At 39.5% G+C, this 22,063-nt stretch overlaps 1 protein-coding gene across 2 annotated transcripts in view; it reads left to right on the forward strand.

The window, feature by feature from the left end:
* The window catches only part of DGAT2 (diacylglycerol O-acyltransferase 2), a 53,682-nt gene that overhangs the window by 15,489 nt on the left and 16,130 nt on the right, over positions 1-22,063 (forward strand). Inside the window, exons 1-4 of one of the 2 annotated variants that reach the window (XM_074216909.1) lie at positions 8,792-8,912; positions 13,542-13,670; positions 20,757-20,864; positions 21,691-21,761. In XM_074216909.1, the coding sequence (XP_074073010.1) occupies positions 8,879-8,912; positions 13,542-13,670; positions 20,757-20,864; positions 21,691-21,761 (342 nt within the window). In that variant the 5' untranslated portion in view covers positions 8,792-8,878. Of the gene's footprint in view, positions 1-8,791; positions 8,913-13,541; positions 13,671-20,756; positions 20,865-21,690; positions 21,762-22,063 lie in introns of those variants that run through there. The other variant, XM_074216908.1, reaches the window with a different exon arrangement.

The raw sequence follows: 22,063 nt of genomic DNA on the forward strand, positions 1-22,063 counted from the left end.
AACGTTTCTCTACACATTTTAGAAGCTATCTCTGCTATAGTATGGGGAGTCCATGATCTGACTGGCTTTGAGACAGGTGACAAGATTTGTATCTTGTATTTTGATGGAGAAGAGGACAGCTTCAGTGACAGCTTTCAAAGAAACAATTTTAGAACCGGAAAAGATCTTAATTAGATCTAGAAGAAATCTGAGGGCATAGAATTTTAAAACTACAAATAACCTAAGAGATCATTTAGTCTAAAACCTTTGTTTTACAGAGTAGGAAACTGAGACCCAGAAAAGAGAAATGACTTGTCCAAAGTCACATAGCAGGTTAGCGGTAGTATTGGAACTTATCCCAGGTCTTCTGAATTCAGATCCAGTTGCCTTTCCTTAACAGAATGTCTCTCCATTTCTAAAGTGGTTCTTGTGGTAGCTTGGACAGCCACTCCCTCCCTGACACCCTACCCTGGGGTCTACCCCTATCTACTAGAGTAGCTTTCTCTAACATCTGATTTCTACAACAACATCCAAAACAACTGTACCCTAGATAATTTTCATCAGCAACCTAATGTTGGAGGGTAAATGAGAAGCTAGTTTAACTCTTGACATTCACCTTCAGAATAAAAAAATTTTTTTTTTATGGATTTGTGTTGGGTGGAGAATGGAGGACCAAGGAGCATAGAAGAGAGGTGCTGGCTCATGAGATCTTTTGGCTTCTTAATGTCTATGCAGTTTCTTCTGGGTCTAGTTACTCTAGTTTCAGGAACTAACCTGAAATCCTTAACAGGAGCACAGAATGTCAGAGTTGGAAGATTTGTTTTTAGGTTATCTGATCCAACCCTCTTAATTCTATCATAGTTCCAAAGATGTGAAATGACTTGTCAAAGGCCATATATTGAGTTAATGGCAGTGCCAGGATTTGAGTCCAGTCCTTGTGACTTCCAGTCTAAAGCTATTTTCACTGTTCCTCATGGAATAGGACTTAGAATGGAGTTTTAAAAAGAGAAAGATTGGAATGTGGTCTTAAAAATTCATTTACTATGAACTTTTGTCAAGTTAGCTCTTTTATAGCCATCCTGGAATGGTTGGCTCCAAGGAGACAGATGAGACACACAGGAATGCCAGTTAATGGGTTGGGGGGGGAGGAAAGGAGGGGGGAAAGCCTTGAGTTTAAGAGTCAAGAGACTTAGATATTAGTCTTGATCTTGACTTTCTTTTACTGTGTGATCCTGGGCAAGTCACTTTCCTACTATAGACTTCAGTTTAGCTAAGAAATTTTGATCTCCAAGGTTTCTCTATGGTCTAAAAAGGCTGTAGGTTTTTTTTTTTTTTAGATTTTTCAAGGCAATGGGGTTAAGTGGCTTGCCCAAGGCCACATGGCTAGGTAATTATTAAGTGTCTGAGGTTGGATTTGAACCCAGGTACTCCTGACTCCAAGGCCAGTGCTCTATTCACTGCACCACCTAGCCACCCCTAAAAAGGCTGTAGTTTCATGAATATGATAAAAGCTGACATTTTTCTCAACATTTTACAGATTCTTTCCCCACAAAAACTGTATTAGGGTATATAATTTCAAGATTATTATCAACTGTAAAGCTAGACAAAACAACTTTCAAAAGGAGTAGTTATTACATAAGGGTGTGTGTGTGTGTGTGTGTGTCTGTGTCTGTCTATAGATATACATATATATGTATACATATTATTTTTTCCTCATAAACAGAAAGTATAAGTGATATCAAGCTCAAACTAATGACTGAAGGCTTCCTGGAGGAGGTAAATCTGAAACTGGACTTTTAAGCAAGGGAGGAGGCAAGATGGGAGGAGGCAAGCCATTCCAGGCATGTAGGACAGACCAAGCCCAAATCTGGAGGAGGGAAAAATAAAAACATAAGTCTTTTTGGCAACCTGAGCCAACTGGGCAGGTTTAAGGGAGAGAGAGAGGCACCTTGCCTGCAGGTCTTTTTTTTTAATGAAGGTTGAATTTTGGTGAGCTCCTGTCCCAGAAGATTGACCCAATTTAGTGAGTCTGGATTATCTAATGCTGAAAGAGCTTTGGGCATTTTGTTTGTTTTTAAGCAAAACATTTCTTCTATAAATGTCAGACAGTACTGAAAAGGCCACATGGTATAGTTGAAAGAATATAAAATTAGGATCTAAAAATACTTAAATTCAAATCCCAGCTATCTTGACTTTGAACAAATTGGGGTGGCATTCTAGGCCACAATTTATTTATTTGTCTAAATGAAGGGCTGTATGTCATCTAAGCCCCGTTTTAATTCTGAGCATTCATGTTTCAGTATTTACTTCAAGTTCTAAGTGAAAAGAACACTGGATTTGGAATCAGAGAACGTGGGTTCAGCACCTTGCTTATTCTATCTACTGTGGAGCTTGGTAATCATTTCACCTCTCAATTAGCTTTGGTTTTCCTATTTGTGAAATGCAGAATGATATTTATGGTCCCTTCCATCTCAGTCTTATAAACTAATGATAAGATGGAAAAGAAGGCTCACCAAGCTCTTCTTCCCTCACCATTAAGAGTTTGGCCGTGTTTCGAACCAATATGATAGCCCAACTTTGATTCTTATTTTTATTCTGCTTCCTCTATTCTACTTCTATACAAGCTAGTTGAAGGGGATTTCAGATTTTAAGGTCTGAATCATTCCTCCCTATTTTTTCTAATGAATTAGGGAAAAGGAATTACTTAGAAAGGAAGATCTCCTTGCCCAAGAGCTGTAGGCTCTCTGATGTTTGTTTGCAGTAGACTGTTAAAGTATAGCTCTTTTCTCCCTTAAATTCCATTACCCACTCTGCATTATGTTTGGAAAACCTCTTGTACCTAAGCCCCATACTAGAATCACTTTCTAGTGCCTTATGAGAGGAAGGGTGGTATTGGAGAAAAATAAATAAAAAATAATATAGTTAATTGTTGTCCTTTGTAATCAAAGACTAGGACATCAAATAAATGATAGCATGACATGCACATTTTGTTGATTATAGTGAGGGGAATGTTGTGAAAAAACATCCATCTCACTGCCTCTTCCAGAACTGTCATCACCATGTGACCTGATAGTATAGGAAACAGGACTTTTGGTGATGGTCTGGATGCTGCAGAAGCCTTGACCCTATGGATATAGTTTCCCTCGCATATCAGTGAGGCACCATGGACCTCCAGCAACACAGTCTTAACTACTTTGTTAACCTCTCAGATAGTCTAATCGTAAGGTGATTGAATTATTCTACTCAGCTTTGCAACCATTTCCCCCCTTCCCCAACCCAAAGACTTTGGTTTTCCAAAAGTTGTCCTGCAGGTTATGGGAATAAAGTCACCAGAGTGCTAGTTGACATCATTTATGGTCAGAATTGTGATGGTGTCTGATGGTCTTTGAACTTCTAACTTTCATTCTTGATTAATGAAAACATTCTTGGCTAATGCTTTCCCTCTGGTCCGTCTTGCTCTGGTCCAAGAGTGTCTTCTCTAGTGGCACAATATGAATGCCCTTGGCTGCTGGCCCTCTTAATCATGACCCCTTTCCTGAAAAGCAACAAAATAGAATCAGGGTCCTTTGTAGAATGAATGAAACTAAGGGTTTTGAAGTCAGGATTGAATTTAAACCCTGACAGATACTTTGATCTGTCAACATGTGCAAGTCATTTCCTTTGCCTTAGACCCAGTGTCTTTGGAGATAATAAAACTTGGCCCTTCCTACAACCACTGGTTGTTGTGAGGAAAACACTTTGTAAACTACTAAATGGGAAGGGTTTTTGGTTGTTCTAGATTCTTTTCCCTTGTAAATGGGGATAATATAAAGCCTCCACCACCCATCTCATAGGGCTGTTGTGGAAAAAAAAATTTTATAAATGTTAAAGCATGATAGAAATGCAGGGCATTAAAACTTCTCCCTTCTGATTGGGAGGTTCCTACACCCTCTACAGTCAGAAGGGATCTCAAAGCCCTCAGTAGGTCAGACCACTTTCCCCTCCTTCATAAACTTCACTGATTCCCTATTACCTCAAGGATCAAATATAAAATCCTTTTTATAACTTGACATTCTTTTTGTTCCCCATTCTCCCTACATTTTACTTCATTCCACAAACTCTGTGATCCAGGCACACTAACTCTGATTTTCCTCTAACGCAAAATTCCATCTCTGCTTTTTTTTATTTAATTTTTTTCCAGTTACATGCAAAGATAGTTTAACATTTATCCTTTTGCAAGCTTTTGAGTTCCTCATTTTTCTACCACCTCCCTCCCCTCCCCCTCCCTAATAGAGACTGACTGTACATATACAATTGTGTTTAACTTCTTTCCGTATTAGTCATGTTGTGAAAAAAGAATCAGAACTAAAGTAGGGGGCAAAACCAGAGAAAGAAAGGAAAAACATAAAAGAAATTTTCCTAGGGGCAGCTAGGTGGCATAGTGGATAAAGCACTGGCCCTGGAGTCAGGAGTGCCTGGGTTCAAATCCGGTCTCAGACACTTAATAATTACCTAGCTGTGTGGCCATTGGCTGCCTGCCATGCCGTGGAATGTTCTCCCCTCTACTTCATAGTCTTCCATGTCCTCCCTTTTACAAGAAACCTTATCATTCTAGGGCCTTCTGAGATCCCCTCCCATTTACTATTCCTATAGCTTGTTTGTTCAGCTGTTTGCCCTTTGTCTCCCCCAGTAGAATGGGAGCTTTTTGAGGACTTTATTTTTATTCCTTGCAATTAACACACTTGACTTGAAAGCAGTTAATAAGTACTTGGTGACTGATCTCCTGTCAGAGTATCTACAAGTGGTCATTTGGTCTCCTCTCTTTCATTCCTTCCATCCTGTACCTGAATTTAGGGTTCTCTCTCAGACTGTTCTCATTCTCAGTTCTGTGTGTGTTTCCTCACGCAAATTAGAAGGTTAGAGCCCAGGTTCTGGGCTCCAGGAGAGAGTGCACTAATACTCACAGGTTTCCCAAGGTTCAGTTTGGTCTTATAAAATAGGTCACTGCCCTCCCATTTTCTTTCTTTCCCCTCCTCCCTAGGGTAGGATGGCGTAGCAGGGTTTGATGAGGACTGATTGGACATCAGGGCCTTCACCTAGAAATAATATCTTAAGCTTCTTCTCTCCTATTTTAAACCAAGCTAAGTCCTAGAACTATGTTCTTTGTAAAAGTACATCAGGACCAGATTTTCTGGTTCAAAGGGAGGCTTGGCCAAGCTTACAACCATCCCAACCAACCCCAGGAATGATCAAATTGTGTCCTGAAGAATGAGGAGGAACAGCCCTTAACAATTTAAACCACTCACCTTCCCACGGAAGATTCTCGTGTCATTTTTTTCCTTTTAAATCACAAGTGCTCTGAAAATACACAGGAATTCTGCAGTACAAAGAGGTTAGAATTAAATGTTAGGAAGAAAAAGAGAAGAGGAGCTATGGAATATGGGAGAGTGCTGGACTGCCACAACTTGATATCGAACCTTGGGCAAAGCACTTCAGTCCTTACAATGACTCTTCAAAGTGTGTGTGGGGCGGGGGGGGGGGGGGGGGGGGGGGGGGGGGGAATTGGAGTTGTGACTAGCCTAGGATCACACAGCTTGTCTAAGTTGAACGTATTTAAACTCAAGTCCTCCTGACTCCAGGACCAGAGCTCTATCCACTCTACCACTTGGCTGCCCTGCTGTATATATGCTGTGTGTGTGTATATGTGTGTGTGTGTGTGTGTGTGTGTTTGTATACCTTACTACATTTTTAACTATCTTATTATTTTGTTAAATAGGATCAGTTTTAAAACTGACCTCAGATTGCATCTTGAGAAAGTGCTTCTTCATACCAAAGACTTGTATTTCAGAAATAGAGGCCTTGTGAATTGAAAGAAGTTTTGTTCAGAATTACACTTGTTCATCTTGCTCCCTCTCCTCATTTGGGTCCCTTTTGATGTAATCTCTGCACTTAAAATCTCACAGTTGCTCATTAAAATCTATAGCTATTCTTCTCACACCATTATAGTTTGGAATGCCTAATTCTAACTGACTTGTCCTACTTAACCCTAGAGGGCTGAAATAGCAAAGGGTAAAAGTTGCAGGAAAAACAGATTTCCATTCATTTTAAAGAAAACTTCCTAATAATTAGAATTGTCCCAAATCTGATGAATCGATTTAAGGGATAGAGGTGGATTCTCAATCACTGGATGATCACCTGTCAGGAATATTGTAGAAGGGATTTCTGCTCAGGCCTTGGATGCTGGATGATCTCTGAAGTTCTTTCCAGTTCTAAGATTCTCACTAGACTTGATTTCTATTTTGCAAAATGAAGAATCTGAACTTCTTCCCCATAGATTATTTTCAATATTCTAGAGGGACCTAGTTATAATAGCCACTTCAGACTCTGAGATACTATTGAAGAACACTGAATTAAGATTGAGGACAACTGAGTTTAAGGCCTGGATCCCCCCCCCTTAGTAACTATGCCACCTGTGACAAATCACTTAGTTTATCAGGTTCTCCATTTTACCCTTCCAAAAAGTTGAGTATAAATGGTTTAATATTTGGATCCAGAAATTAATTATGAATGATCTAGTTTTAACTGGGAGGCAGTCTCCTGGTAGAGTTCCACAAAGATATGTCCTTGGCTCTGTGTGATTCAGTGCTTTTATGATTTACTTGAATGAAACAATAAATGCCTATTTTTCAAGTTTGCAGATGACATGAAGCTGAGATAGCTAATACTTTGGATAAAAGAATGGTTAGAACAATAAGCCTAATCTAATTAGATGGAATTTATTAGGAGTAAAATACTATACTATTTTTGAGTTAAGAAAAATCAACTTTATAATAAAGTACAGAATTGGGGGAGAGGGTAGAACATAACTAAATAATAGCTTGTGGGAAAGACTGTATTTTAGTGCATTAATATTTCAGCAGTACAACATGGCAACCAAAAACATGTATTTTGATTCTAGGTCTCATGAGGCATGGTGTGCATAGTAAAAGATGTGATAGCCCTAACTCTACTCTTCTCTAAGTAAGACCAGTTCTGGAGTGCCATTTTGGGTACCACATTTTAATCCAGAAGAAGATAAGCAGGATGTTGAGATGATTAGAGACTAGATATCTAAGGATTATTTGAAAGAGCTAAGAATATTTAACCTGAAGAAGAAAAGACTTGGAGAAGGGGGTTGGACAACAAAATAGCCATCCTCAAATATTTGAAGGTCTTTGGAAGAGGAATTAGGATCTTTTGAATTGACTACAGAAGACTATGTTTGAGGAACAATGGGATGTGAGTTGTAAGAGTGCCTCAAGGAATGTAGATTTCAGTAAGGAAGAAGGGAAAAACTTAAGGGTAATTCAATCTTTCTCCAAGTAGACCAGGATACTTTAGGTAGGAGTGGGTTTTTCCTCCAGCAAAGACTGGATGACCCTCTGAGGTCTTTTTTGACTGAGCAAGCAAATAGTCCTGAGCCTCCCTCTGGCAGTAATAAGTCTTCCAATCACTTCATTTTGCTTCCCCTCATTTTTTCATGCTGCTGTTTCTAGCTCCCGGGACCTACCTCAAAGACTTTGAACTGGCAGATCTTCCTCATATCCTCTGACCACTGAGACCCCTACATAGGTTTCAGAGTTTTGAGCAAGAGTGTTCTTTCTACCACCACACCCAGGCATTCCCTGACTGTCTGAAGTAGAGATGGCAATCCTCCTCAGATTGGCCAAGTAGGACACCATTCCTCCACCCATCCACCCATGCAGGAACTCTGTAAGCCACCTAGAAGGCAGCTTGGGGCAGTGAAGAGAGCACCACATTTGTACACAGCTGGCTCTGCTACTTTCTCCTTGCTTATGATCTGGGATTGTCTCTGGGGCTTAGATCCCTCTAAAAATGAATGCATGGGACCAAATGTAAACAGGCAGTTTGGTAAAGTATTAAGTTCAGAAAAACCTGGGATCAAATCTCACTTTACATATTTTCCAGCTGTGTGACTCAGGGTAAGTCAATTAACTTCTGTTTGCCTCTGTCCTAATCTGTTAAAAATGAGGTTTTGATCTTGATGGCCTCTGAGATGTCTTCCAGCTCTAACTCTATGGTCCTGTGATCAATGAGGAGTTCTTTCTTGCTCTAATGCTGTGATAATACTATAAATGCAAGTTTGTCCTGGAACTTTGGAGATAGGACATTCTTTCATTAGTAATAGAATTTTAAGATTCGTTGGGAGGTGGGATAGGCTGTGGAGGTTTGTGCCATACTTCCTTTTGTAGGTTCCTGTTTTATTCTCACCCTGATTGCTGAGCTTCACATTCTTGTTGAATATCATATTCCCTCACCTGATCCAAGGGTCTCATTTTAACTCCCCTTTTTGACCTTCATTTTCTCCCTTCCTACTTCCTGTACCCTGGGCTCTCCTTATTTTTCAGTCTTTGTCCAATATATCCAATTTGGCCTATGTTTAGCCTCTTTACTCTCATACCTCCCTTTGCTCCTGCTTTAAACTATTTCAATCTTCATTCCAGTGGAAGAGATGTCTTTTCTTCCAAAGGGGCCCGAACATTCATTCTGGTAGCTTACAGATAAACACTGGGATTTACTCCTCCAGCATTTAAACTCAACCTAATACTTAAGGCAAGGGATATATCTCCCTTTCATGCCATGGAGATCTAGGGAGGGAAGATGTACTGTCTCTTCTTTGTATGTTTTCCCTAAAGATTGTTATTGTTGTTATTTAGTTTCAGTTGTCTCAGACTCTTTGTGACCCCATTTGGGGTTTTCTTGGCAAAGATACTAGATTGGTTTGCCAATTCCTTCTCCAGCTCTTTTTACAGATGAGGAAACTGAGGCAAACAGGGTGAAGTGACTTGCCTATGGTCACACACCTAGTAAGTGTCTGAGGCTAGATTTGAATTCAGATCATCCTGACTCCAGACCCAGCATGCTAACCACTGCTCCATCTAGCTGCCCTAAAGGTAGGTTGCAATAAGATCTAATTCTCATTTCTTAACCTTTTAAAGTCTCAGTCTTCGATATGCCCTTTCAGAAAACCAGACCTCTGGCAGAGTATCTGAGGACTCTGAGTCTTTCTCCCCAAAGAATTAGTGGAGCACAATGACCCCTTAAGGGGAAATTGATTCCTAATTTAGACTATAGGGTGTCTTGAGTTGGAAGGGACTGGGAGATCATTTACCTCATTTTAGATAAGCTAGAAAAAGCCCCTAAAAGGGTAAGAGACTTACTTAGCTAAGATCGTAGAGTGAGCCTGTGACCCCTGAGCTTCCAACTCCCAGCCCAGTGATGGATGACACCTCAAGGTCTCACTTCTGCCTCTTGACTGTACCACTGAGCTCCAAACAAACCTTTGATTTTAGTATCCTGCCCTTGTGTCTCCACTGTATTCTGGGGGTGATGTGAGGAACAGACCTGGACATTATTGGATGTTGTAGAGGCTTCAGCACATTAGTAATACAGAATTTGACCCCTGGAATGAAAGTCAGTAGACCTGAATTCCCATCCTAGCCCTGTCACTAACTAGGTTTGGGACCTTGAGCAAGTCACTGCTTGTTCTTAGGTGCTTCCTCTGTAAAATGGTGTGAGTTTAGACTAGATGGAAGGCCGTCTGATGCAGTGGAAGGAGCCCAGGATTTAGAACTGCAAGACCTGAACTTGAATCCCATTTCTGCTACTTATTTCTTGTCTGACCTTCAGCTAACCCCTCTTTGGGGTATTTATAAGCGTCCTAGTTCTCTTCATACCTTTTCTTTTCCTCCTCCTGTGAATATAAATTTTGTCTTCTCCTTCAGAGTAGGAACTTCCAAAAGAGTTGTGTGATATTATCCCCACAAACTTGGGTCTCATTGAAGATGGGGGCTTTTGCCTTCCTCAGATTAGGGTTTTCCTGAATCAAGAACCATTTTATCTCCTCCTTCCAAGATTCAAGGATTCCTTACAGAATTACTATCTTTCATGGTTCTCTGAGAAATCTCTGGCTCTCTTGACAAAGGAAAAAGTAATAGAGAAACTTAGTGTTAGTATTAGTAAGAACTTTTGTATTCTGAAGTCCTCCTATGCTACTCATTACCCAGAAAGTGTGTGAACTCTTGTGCAGATTTTAGAAAGAAGAGTTCTTTTCCTTTCATGGTTGAGTGTATGAAGGACAGATGAAATGACCCTCAAATCAATTTAGAGTTCCTGACTTGATTTCATTGTCACAAAACAGTTGCCTCTCCTTGCTTGTTAAACTGTTTTGATGCTACTTTTGATAGTTAGATTGCCTTCCCAAGAGCCTAATAACAGTTTCAGACCTTGTAAATTTAATTATGCAGAGGTACTAATTAGAATTAGTAAAGATTTTGTCTTTGACCAAGACATAAATATTACTCTGTTGTTTTCCTTCCTTTTTGTTCGGTCCTCACCCCATGCCCCCCAGTATTCCTTGCTATCCCCAAACAAGACATTTAGGCAAGACTGGCCTTCCCCTCCCCCCACCCAGACCTGAAGTTTTCTCTGAAGCCTTAAAACCCTTTAGCCTGGGATAAAGACATTCATTTCCCAATTAGAGATTAGGCTTGAAGGCAGCCTCTCCCTTCTCTGCCCTCCTACTGTCCAGAATTGGTGGGTGGGTGGGGAATGGGGGGAGGAGAGATTAGGCTACTTGTCTTCTAGCCTAGTCATACCATGTCTTTAATGCTATGGTCAGTTCTGAGAGACACATTGTAAGGAGAAAATTGACAATTTTGAGCACTTCAAGAGTAGGATACTTAGGATACTTACCACTTAGGATGAAAAAAAGGACATCTGTCATTTAGGGATCTGTTCAAGTTGCTGTTCAAGTGATGTTAAAAACTTTTATGGGGGTGGAAGGTAAAGATGGAGCATCAGAATTCAAGCACTTGAAGTCCTATTGTCTGAAAGAAGGATATGACTTCTAACCTGGTACTAAGGTATAGAAGTTCGAGCAGTAGATAAGTTGCATAAAGGTAGACTGAGGCTTTATGTCTAGAAGAGTCTCCTCATAATTAAAGATGCCTCAAATTAGGAGGTATGGCCTTGTGAGTTCACAAGATGACCTCCATCCTTGGGGGTTCTCTTAAGAACAGCAGGTCAGGGATAGTGTAAGAAAGGATTATTTCAGATAGGGGTTCCCTTCCAAATCCTTTAATCCCAAAGAACATAAGAATTCTGATAAATGTTGAGTTTTCTGTGACTTATGGCAGGGTTTGGTGGGAGGGGTAGGGGTAGGGGAGAACTTAACTCAAAAAAAAACCAATATGTTCCCCTGAATTGACTTGAGTTCATCACCAGGAAACAGAATGGACAGACTTCCAAGGAAGGCCAAGCCTCTCACACTACATCACACCTCTTGTGGTCCTTTTTCATCAGATATCATCCCTCAGCAACTTTCTGGGTAATTCTGAGGCTGTAATAATTTATAAGAACTCTTCTCCAGGCCTTGTGTCTGGGTAAGGAGTTTTCCAGAGAGCTGTATAGGTCTTAAGATACACATGACATGGGGACAGAAGAAAGGCATCATGATATAATGAAAGAGTTTATGAAGACAGATTCTATTTTCAGACCTCACTGTTGTTGCTGACAATGTGATCTGAGCCTCAATATTCCTTCTTTGTGAAATGAAGGAACTAAATAGATCATCTAAGTTCCTTTCTAACTTTGACATCGTAAATTGTTGGGTCCCTTATAGCCCCTAAATCCTCTGAACTTAAAGAAAGCATACTGACAGCTGATTCACAATGTTGAACTAATTAATAGACAAGAAAGCACTTTTAAAGTAGAAGATAGAAAGAATGAGTACTGTTAACCCAGTAAATATGACTTTTTAAATTGAAAATCTGCAAGGGGATCCTCCATGTAGTTAGTCATTCAGTCTTTTTCAAGTCTATCTCCAAAATCTCTCTTGTATCCATCTTCTCTCCACTCCCATGGCACACACCCTAGTTTAAGTCATCATTTTGTCCCTGGACTTGGGCAATACCTTCAAACTAGTGTTCACACCCATGGTCTCTCCCTCTCCAATATTTTGTAGACGAATACCTGGCTTATCTTAGGTGTGCACAATTCTGACCATGTCAATTCCCTGCCCAAAAACCTTCAGTTCACCATTGTGAACAGAATAAAGCACAGGTTTCTTATACTGATTCTCGGGACTGTTGACAGGCCAGTCCCAGCTTATCTTTCCAGTCTTTGGTCCCACTCCTCCTCAAGGATGCTTTGCTCCAGCCAGACCTGTCCCTTTAACACACCTTGTATTTTCTTCCTTATTCATTTTTGTTCAGCCTAACCAACGTCTGCTGTATAGTATAGTAAAGACAGTGCAATGGACTGGAGTCAGAAAGCCTGGACTCCAGTCCCAGCCCTGCAATGGTACTTTTGCTGTCATTTCACACAGTGATTGTGAAGCCCTGGATGCTACCATACCCTCCTTACCAGCTGATACTCTCTCCCATCTTCAGAGGGAACCCAAAAAAGCATTGATTGGAATGGGAAGAGGAGTTCAAATCCTATCCTATGGCATTACTTTATAAATGATTTTGGCAAGCCACTTCTCTGGGGCCTCAGTTTCCTCATAAAATGAGAAAGTTGGACTGGATGCCTTCTAAGTTCTCTTAAAGCCCTTGGTCTAGGTTCCTGTGGCCAAATGTTACTTTTCCCTTCAAGCCTCCCAGCCTTTGTCTTTCCTACCTCCTTCAAAACCAGGGAAGTCTCCCTCCAAGCCCCCATAGTGCCTTACACCTTTCTTTATCTCACCTGCCTTATTTTGTTAATAATTTAATTGTACTTTAAAACTTGCAAACTATTCCTTGATCTCATTTGGTCATACATTCGAAAAAACTCGTGCAGTATTATTACAGGTCTTATCATGTTCATTTTACAGATGAGGAAGCTGAGGCTCAGGTTAAATGACTTGCTCATACTCTCTCAGCTTTAAATAAATTCCTAGGTAGGATTTGAATTCAGGTCTTTCTGATTCTGAATCCAGCACTTTAGACCCACTGTGTCCTGTCAAGTGACCTTTATGAGGTCAAGGACTATGTCTTATTCATCTTTTACCTTCCCCAACCCCAGTATTGAGAATATTGGACTATATGCCCCCCAAAATGTATAAATGAGTTATCTGTAATAATTGAAAATCCTACCATTCTCTACATTCACCAGACCACATCTGGAATCTTAGCTTCAGTTCTGGAAAGACATATAAGACATTGATAAACCAGACAGTGAGCAAGATGGTGAGAGGACATGGAGAGAGCAATCCAAGGACCCCAGGGATAGTTAACCCAAAGGGGAAAGGCAGGGGACCACTTAAGCTGATGTTAGTGCTTAATATCTGTCCTGGGGATGGGTGATTAGATTTGCTCTGCTTGGCCATAGACTTTAGAATGATGAGTGGAAGGTACAGAGAGGTAGATTGGGACCCAGTAGAAATGCTTTCCAGGTGTGGTGTGGACGTCTTTCTCTGTTGGGGGAACTTTCAGAAGCTGAATGATCCATTCTTAGGAAATTATTCTTCAGTCCTAGGATGGACTCTGTTTCTGTGACTCTGATGATTTTGGAGTCTGATTCCCTTTTTCTTTCCTATCTAGGCACTGGCTCCAGCATTCTCTCTGCACTGCAGGACCTCTTCTCCATCCCCTGGCTAAATAAATCTAAAGTTGAGAAACAACTTCAGATCATCTCTGTGCTACAATGGGTCCTTTCCTTCCTAGTCTTAGGTAAGATGGTATTTGTTGTTGGTGGGGGCAGGGTACAGGACCTAGGCTGAGGATGGAAAAAATGATTAGAACAAAAAAAGGTAAGTGAAAAAATATTGAACATTCCCATTTTTGAAGTACTTTAAAGGAAACAAAATGATTTCCTCATAATAACTCTGTGAGGAAGAGGAAGTAATTAGCATTCTCATCACTTACTGAATTTTGGAGGAGGGAAATCACTTGTTCAAGGTCCTATAGCTAGCAAATGTTGGAGTAATTGAAGTGATGGCAGGGAGACCAGGGAATACTGTGGAAATGAATTTGGAGAAAACAGCATTGATAATGTGGCTATTTCAGTACTTCAAGAATCTTTTATTCCATACAAATGGATATTCCCTTCACTGATTCAGAATCAACCCTTCCACACCTTCAGAGATCTTCTTAGTGAGTTGCCATGGACAAAACCTGCATCATTACTCATATTTGGCCAAACTGTTCCTGAACATTTCTTAAGCTGGTGCTAAGATGACAAGCATGCCGGCCCTTTGTGGACCTGTGCTTAAGGATTCAGTAACTACTCCTAGGACCTTCCAGAGTTCACAGTCATCTAGAACAGAACCTAGGCACACCAAGTCATTCTAGAAGAATTTGAGTGAAGGCTAATCTATCAGCAATAAATAATCTTTCTAGCATACAGGCACTTTTATCATCCCTTAGCTCAATTGAGTTGGTATAGCAGTTGGTATACTCAGCTTTTACATCTGGAGAAGGGGAGCAATTTGATCATGAGCCAGAAAGGTTATAGCTCAGTCTGGGACTAAGATTGGGTCAAGGACCAGGGCCAGGCCTTTCATTCTTAACTTTATTCACTACCTACTAAACTGGATAGACCAAACCATGATTGTCCTGGTCTAGAACCTGAAATATACCTAGATGGTCTCCTCTTCTTATTTCCCTTTCTCTGACCCTGTTTCCCAGCTCTTTCAGGAACCTGGAATCAAGTTGAAGACCTTAGCAAACTTAGCAGAGCCTCATATTATCAGAGCCTTCCTGGTTGTCTGGAATCATAGTTTGCAAGTTAATGATTGATCCTGACCAAACCCAAAGCCAGCAAACCTGCTTGGGCTCCTACCTGTCACTCCTCCAGGCCAAAGGCTTGGTGCTTGGAGCACACTGAGGGGGTGGAAAGATGAGCATGTTTGGGAAGCTCAGCAGGCAGGAGGACTTCATTATCAAACTAGAAGTCCCACACACCAGTGATAAATAATTCTCTCACCAATTGTTATTCCCCCTATTGGCCTTCTAATCAAACCAGCTGGGCCTAGTTTTGAGACCAGGGGCTTGTGTTGAAACCACTCTCAGGTTTAACCCTGAATTTGTTTCTCAGTGCCCTGCTTCATCTATACTTCTGTACAAGTTATTGCTAAGGAACTGAATCATGAGTGACCATTTCCATTTTTGTCTTTGAATCCCCAGTGTCTAATATACAGTAGATGTTTAATCATTGTTTGTTTAATTGAAAGGACTAAAGATATGGAGTCAATAGAATATAGGTTCAGACCTTAACTTTGGCATGTGGTCATATGATCCTCAGTAGAGAGATCATTACATGTCCTCATCCATAAGGAAGGATATTAATCCTTAGTCTTTCTTCCATAAATTCTTGGACCTTTTCTGAGGAAATAGCCTTTAAGCATCATAGAATTGTGAACTGTAAAATTCAGAACTGAATGAAAAGAACTTCAGAATACTTTAGAGGCCTGAAGCATGGATGTCTTCTTGACATCACCCAGAACTGGTCATTCAGTATCTACTTCAGGACCTTCAATGATAAGAAACACCATTTCCCAAATCAGTTCATTCCATTCTGCTTTAACCTTTTTTGTCATATTAAACATGCTTTATCTGTAAAATAATAATAAGTTCTATAAGAAGATAAGCTTCATAACTAAACTGGAATCAGAGTATCTAGTCCAATCCTTTCATTTTAAAGATGAGGAAACTGAGCCCCAAAATAGGGAAGGGATTTGTTCCTAGTTACACAATTTAATAAGTACTTCAGATACTTTTATGCAGCTATCAGAATAATAATCTTCTTTAAGACAGTGTGGTCTAGTAATGAAGTGTTAGACTTGGAATTAGGAAAGATACAAGTTCAAATCCTAATTCTGAAACTTTCTAGCAAATCAGTAAACCTTTTTGAGTCTCCATTTTCTTATCTGTAAAATAGAGATAGTAGTACCTCCCCCTCAGGGCAGTTATGAGAAAATATGTACAAAGTATTTTACAAACCATAAAGCCCCACCTGCATGTCAGTTGTTTTTAATATACACTTCTTACCTTGCCCATCCCGCTGACTGAGAACTTCCAACAGCTTTCTCTTTTCTCTGGGATAAAATATAAAAACTTTGGCCAATATCTCTTAGATATATTCTGACATAATATGAGTATGTATGTCATATGTATAGGGATGTTTCTTGTTTCAAGGACTATGTGAATGTCAGCTGATGATCTGTCCAGTCATCAGATTTCTGTAAAACAGTCAGTTCTGTACAAAGACTGCCAAGTACCTGGTGCCATTCCCTCATACATAAGAGGCCATGGCCACAGATCTAGCAATTGTCTTAGCAGAGAATCCAACCCAGGACTCCCTTGTCTCCAGGCTCAGTTTCTTCCATTACTCCATTGTCTTCTTAGGCAGTTTTTGTTGGAATTTCTCCCCATACACTTGTTTTCATAGTCCTGGTCTGTAGGCTCTATGAGGACAAGGATTGTCTTATCTAAATGTTACATCTCTTCCAATGCTTACATCTCTTCCAATGCTTACCCATTCTGTGCATCTAGTAGGTACTTAATAAATGTTTGCTAAATCCATGTTCTAGTTTATGGTTAGTCCACCAATTTTCAGTGATTCCTGTGAGGTCAGATTTACCATTTTTGTATTCTGACCTTTTATTTTTTTACCAATTCCCATCTGTCCTCTTTATCCTTATGTATTTGCACAGGCCATCTCCCACTCCTGGTATGTATTCCCCTATATCTACAATTGTCTATTGAAATCTCTTTCTTCAAGGCCAGACTTGCATCATCTAAGTCTTTTAAAGTTGGTCATCATTGACTAGCCCAATCCCAAAGCAATCCTTATGACAGTGCACTAAATGGGTATCTTTTCTCTTGTGAGACAGCACCTTCTAAGAAAGCACATTGTACTTCTGGACTGCTAAAACTGTATAAAAGTTGTTATTGTTATTTTGTTTTTCCCCCTGCTATCTGCCCTCACTTTGCCTCTTAGTACCCAACAAAACAAGTTTAATCCCTGAGTCTTCTTTTTCAGGCTAATCATCCTGACTTTACTCAAATGCTCACTATGTGACACAGACTGAGTTATTTTCACTGTCCTGGTTGCCTTCATATGTGCACTCTCCAACTTAGCTATGTCCTCTAAGCTTTGATGTCCTAAACTGAATACAATTGTCCAGATAAAGTTTGACCAGGGCACAGTGTTGAGAAACTGTTACCGCTTCTTTTTTTTTAATTGTTCATTTTAATCTTAAATATAAAACAAGAAAAGAAACCTTCAGTTGCATAGCAGAACATGAGATAATTCAATATAAAACAATAAATTTCCACAGCTTTTCTGTGTTTTCTTCTAGTTTTCTTTGGTTTTCTCTACTATGCACTTTTTATTTTATCCCCCCAGGCTATAATTAAATCCGAATATATGTGTGTGTGGATATATATATATATGTATGTATGTGTGTGTGTATATATATATATATATATAAAACTACACATACACATATTCTTTTTATTTTGGCAAGGCAATGGGGTTAAGTGACTTGGCCAAGGTCACACAGCTAGATAATTACTAAGTGTCTGAGGCTGGATTTGAACTCAGGTACTCCGGACTCCAGGGCCAGTGTTCTGTCACTATGACACTTAGCTGCCCCACACACACACATATTCTTACACACACACACACACACACACATACACACACACACACGAAAGACCATGCCATGTATATTTCTGTTTATCAGTTCTTTCCTTGGAAGTATGCATATCATCTTTCTTTGTTTTGCCATGTTTTTCTAAATAAAACTACTGAACATTTCTTATATCACATTCATATTCCATTTCAGTTATACATATGCACAGCTTATTTAGCTATCCCCCAATTAAATGGTATCTGCTATTTTAGCTAATTTGATAGGTATAAGATGATATCTCAAAGTTGTTTTAATTTGCATTTCTCTATTCAGTAATGACTTATAGCATTTTTTATGATTATAAATAGTTTTGATTTCATCAAAAATTGACCGTTCATCCTTGACCATTTATCAGTTGAGTTATGACTCATATTGTTATCAACTTGACCCACCTCCTTCTTCCTAGAAGTTGAGCTTCTCATATTGTGGCCCAGATTATATTAACCTTGCCAAGCATTCATCTTACAGTTAACTCAAACCAGATGGAGTGGGAAGAATACTGGAGCAAGGAAGTGTGAAAATCTACCCTCAAATATGCACTAGCTGTTTGACCCTGGGCAAGTCACTTCTAATTACACCAGTTTCCTTAACTGTAAAACGGGAATAATAACAGTGCCTCCCTCATGGGATTATTGAAAGGATCAAATGAGATCACCTTTGTAAGGCACAGTGCCTGGAACATAGTAGGCATTGAATAATTGCTTATTCCCTTCTATTCTTTAAAAAAAAAATTTAGACAAACTCTACTATTCATGCTTCCCCCATTCTGTACTTGTGAAATTGATTTATTTGAATCCAAGTGTAAGATTATCCCTATTAAATTCCATCTTACTAAAATTCAGTCCAAAACTCTAGTCTGGCAGGATCGTTTTGGAACTTGATTTTGTCATTCAAATGTTAAATCTCTCCTCCAGCTTAGTGTCAACTGCAGTTCTGATGAGTATTGTAACCTTACCTTTCTATGTCACTGATAAAAGTTTTAAACAGCGTGGGGCCAAGCATAAAACCATAGAGCTCTCCCCTGGAGACCTTCTTCAAAGCTGACATTGAATCATTAATGATTATTTTTTTCAATTCAGTGATTTAACCAATTCTAAATCTAATTAATTTTATATTACTGATTTGATGTTTTATATCAAATGTTTTGCTAGAATGTAGTGAAGCTGTATTTGCAGTCACTAGTTTAGTCTCTCAATTTAAATCTCTAAATCATACTGGGATATGTGATTACTGATTCCTTTGCTAAATTATCATTCCCTATCTCTCTAATGATCCATTGTGGAATTTTTCCAAGAATCAAAGTCAAGTTCATTGGCCTTTAGTTTATGGACTTTTCCCCCCCTCCCTATTTGAAATGTGAGATAGTTGTCTTTCTTTGGTTATGAAGTCACTCTCCACTTTACATATTACCTCCAGAAGCTTAGGCAAGGCAATGGATATTAGGTAAGTGCTTACTATGTACCAAATCTTTGCTATGCATGGGACATACATTTTTATATATGTTTATAAATATGTATGTAAAGATACATAAGCAAAAAGAAACATTCTCTGCCCTCAAAGAACTTTAAGGATAACAACACATAAAAAAGGACTAACAAGTGCTAGGGACGGGCAGAGATTAGGAGAAGGTACACACAAGGAAGCATAGTGTGAAAGTCTGGAAAGTCAGAAGCCCCACTGGAGGGAAATAGAATTTAGCCAGCCTAGGTCCCTCCCCAAAACAGAACCATGGGGGAAGAACTTAGCAATGAGAGGAAGCTAACGTGGCAGATGTTCTAAGAGGTTCCAGGGTGAGACTGCAGCTAAGACTTGATGTTAGTCAGAAATATAGCCAGGAAGAAAGTCACATCTACCAGTTCTGTCTTAAAAGAGGATGTTATTCATCCTGGCCAGTGACTTGAATTCACAAGAGCAATTGAATATTCTGAACCTCATCCCTTACTTTGAATATCAAGTCCCTATTATCTATTTTTCTAACATTTCTAATGCCAAAGTCTCTGATGGTGGAGCTCTTCCTATCATCCTATCCACCTCAAGTAGAAATTTTATCTTTTTGTGAATCTCTGTTTTCCTTCCAACATTTTAAATTGTTTTTTAAGAATTCTTTTTTTTGACCTTCATTTTCTTCACCAGCCTCAGTTTACACTAAGCTTTATCACTTCTGATGCTAGACTATCCTGCTTTTATATATGCATTCTCATGTAATCCTTCCATGACTTTTACACATCCCAGTTGGTGAGTTCCCATACCAGTCTCTGAAGACAGCTCCTCATTTTCCTCTTCATTTCCACTTCCTTTGTGTCTTCCTGTCTTTCCCTATAGAACTTTAGTCCATTAGATCCTGACTTTCTTTCCTCTCAACTTTTTCAAAAGGTGCTCTTCTCAAATCTTGGGTGCATATCTATCCAACTATATTTAGCTTTCCTCTCCTTTTCTCATACTTACATTGGGTATAAATGGTCACTTTCCTGGAGTGTGCTGTTTCTTCTCTGTTAGTGAAATCTGATCTTCAATAAAATTTCCTCTTGTGAGTTCCTCCATCCTTTTGCATGATTGAATTATCACTAAAACAAATCAAGAAGTTATATAAACTACTCTGCTTTTGGCAGAGTGGGAAGAGAGAAAATATGAGAACACTCCAACATAACTGTGTGTAGTTTTGACTGTGAGACATGAAATACCGCAGTCTTTCGAAAATTGAAAAATGGATGTCCTGTGGAGGGAAACAGATGGACACATGGTGAATGTGAGCAGGCTATAACATAAAGCCAGTGAAGACTGTTGTAGAGTTATAACAGTAAAAGGTGGAATCAGGGAATTCTTCAAGATAGTCTGGTCAATGTGGCAAAGGATGACAGATAACCTCACTGGTATACTCACTGTGTCAAAAGAAAATTTAAAAAAGGCTTCTAATATATTAAAATCCCCTGTAGAAAAATTATGGGAGGAAAAGGGCAAGAGTTTCACAGGATGGGCAGGACAAGATGGAGTTTGTACCTCTGTGATTTGAGTATGTCATTTCCCTTCTCTGGCTCTTGCTTTCCTTTTGTAAATGGAGGGGGGTTGAACTTTTGCTGTCTTTAAAGTTCCACTAATTTTTTGGTCTTTTCCCCCAAAGGAATTATATGCAGTCTCATCCTCATGTATATATTCTGCACAGACTGTTGGCTGATTTCGGTACTGTATTTCACTTGGCTGATCTTTGACTGGAACACCCCAAAGAAAGGTACATACTCCCGAGGCAGCTAGGTGGCGAAGTGGTTAAAGCACCGGCCCTGGAGTCAGGAGTACCTGGGTTCAAATTCGGTCTCAGACACTTAATAATTACCTAGCTGTGTGGCCTTGGGCAAGCCACTTAACCCCATTTGCCTTGCAAAAACCTAAAAAAAAAAAAGGTACATACTCCCCAGCCTCTCTGTCTGCCAGAGGATCTGGCTTTCTCCCCAAAACCCACATACAGGGAAAAATAATTTTCCATAGAATCAGAGATGGAAGAGATTTCAGAGTTTGTCTGGTCCAACCTGTAGCTAAGCAGGAATCCCATCTAAAAGATTCCTAACAAGTATCTGAACACTTCTAGTGATGGTTGACTTACTACTTCTTAAGACAGCCCATTTTACTTTTGGTTTGAATTGCTAGGAAATTGGTTTTCTTCAATTTATTTATTTTTATTTTATTTTTTTGGTTTTCCTTAGTTTAAACACAAATCTTTCTACAACTTGCCCCAGTGTTTCCAATTGTGCTCTTCAGGTAGAACAAGTGTGCTCCTTCCTCTTCTTCCTAGTACTTCAAATCATTCATCATTCCAACTGTGCCCAAGTATTCTTTTCTTTGAAAGGCTAACCACCCTCAGTTGTTCAACCAGTCCTTTTATTGCCCAAACTCCAGTCTTCTGATCCTGCTGTTTGTTATTGTCCTTCCTGAGATGTAGTGCCCAGATCAGAACCTAGAACTAATGGTCTCTCAGGCCTTTTTTACCTCTCTATATCCTATAATATATCTTCTATACTTCATTCAATCTCATAAAATTGGTTATCCTTTTCTTTCTAAAGGTGGCAGAAGGTCAAAATGGGTGAGAAATTGGGCTGTATGGCGGTATTTCCGAGATTATTTTCCCATCCGGGTAAGTGCCTTAAATCCAATAAACATTTACTTTTCCTATCCTAGTATTTCTGAATAATGGGGTCTCTCATCAGAGGGAACTCAGTAGTTACTGAAGTCTCTTTATCTATAAGGCACCATGGGAGACATGTGATCCATTTCCACCAGGAGTTTACAGTCTCATAGTGAGCATATATGCCAAGTACCTAAGAGACTCTGGATATTCATTGAGAAGGGAGGCAGGATCATACCTGAATAGAGGGTATTCAAGACAGCTTCCTAGGGAATGTGACCAGTGAATTTGGCTTTAAAGGATAGGAGAAA

Source organism: Macrotis lagotis, chromosome 1, assembly GCF_037893015.1.
Source record: "Macrotis lagotis isolate mMagLag1 chromosome 1, bilby.v1.9.chrom.fasta, whole genome shotgun sequence".
In the NCBI taxonomy this organism is placed as follows: domain Eukaryota; kingdom Metazoa; phylum Chordata; class Mammalia; order Peramelemorphia; family Peramelidae; genus Macrotis; species Macrotis lagotis.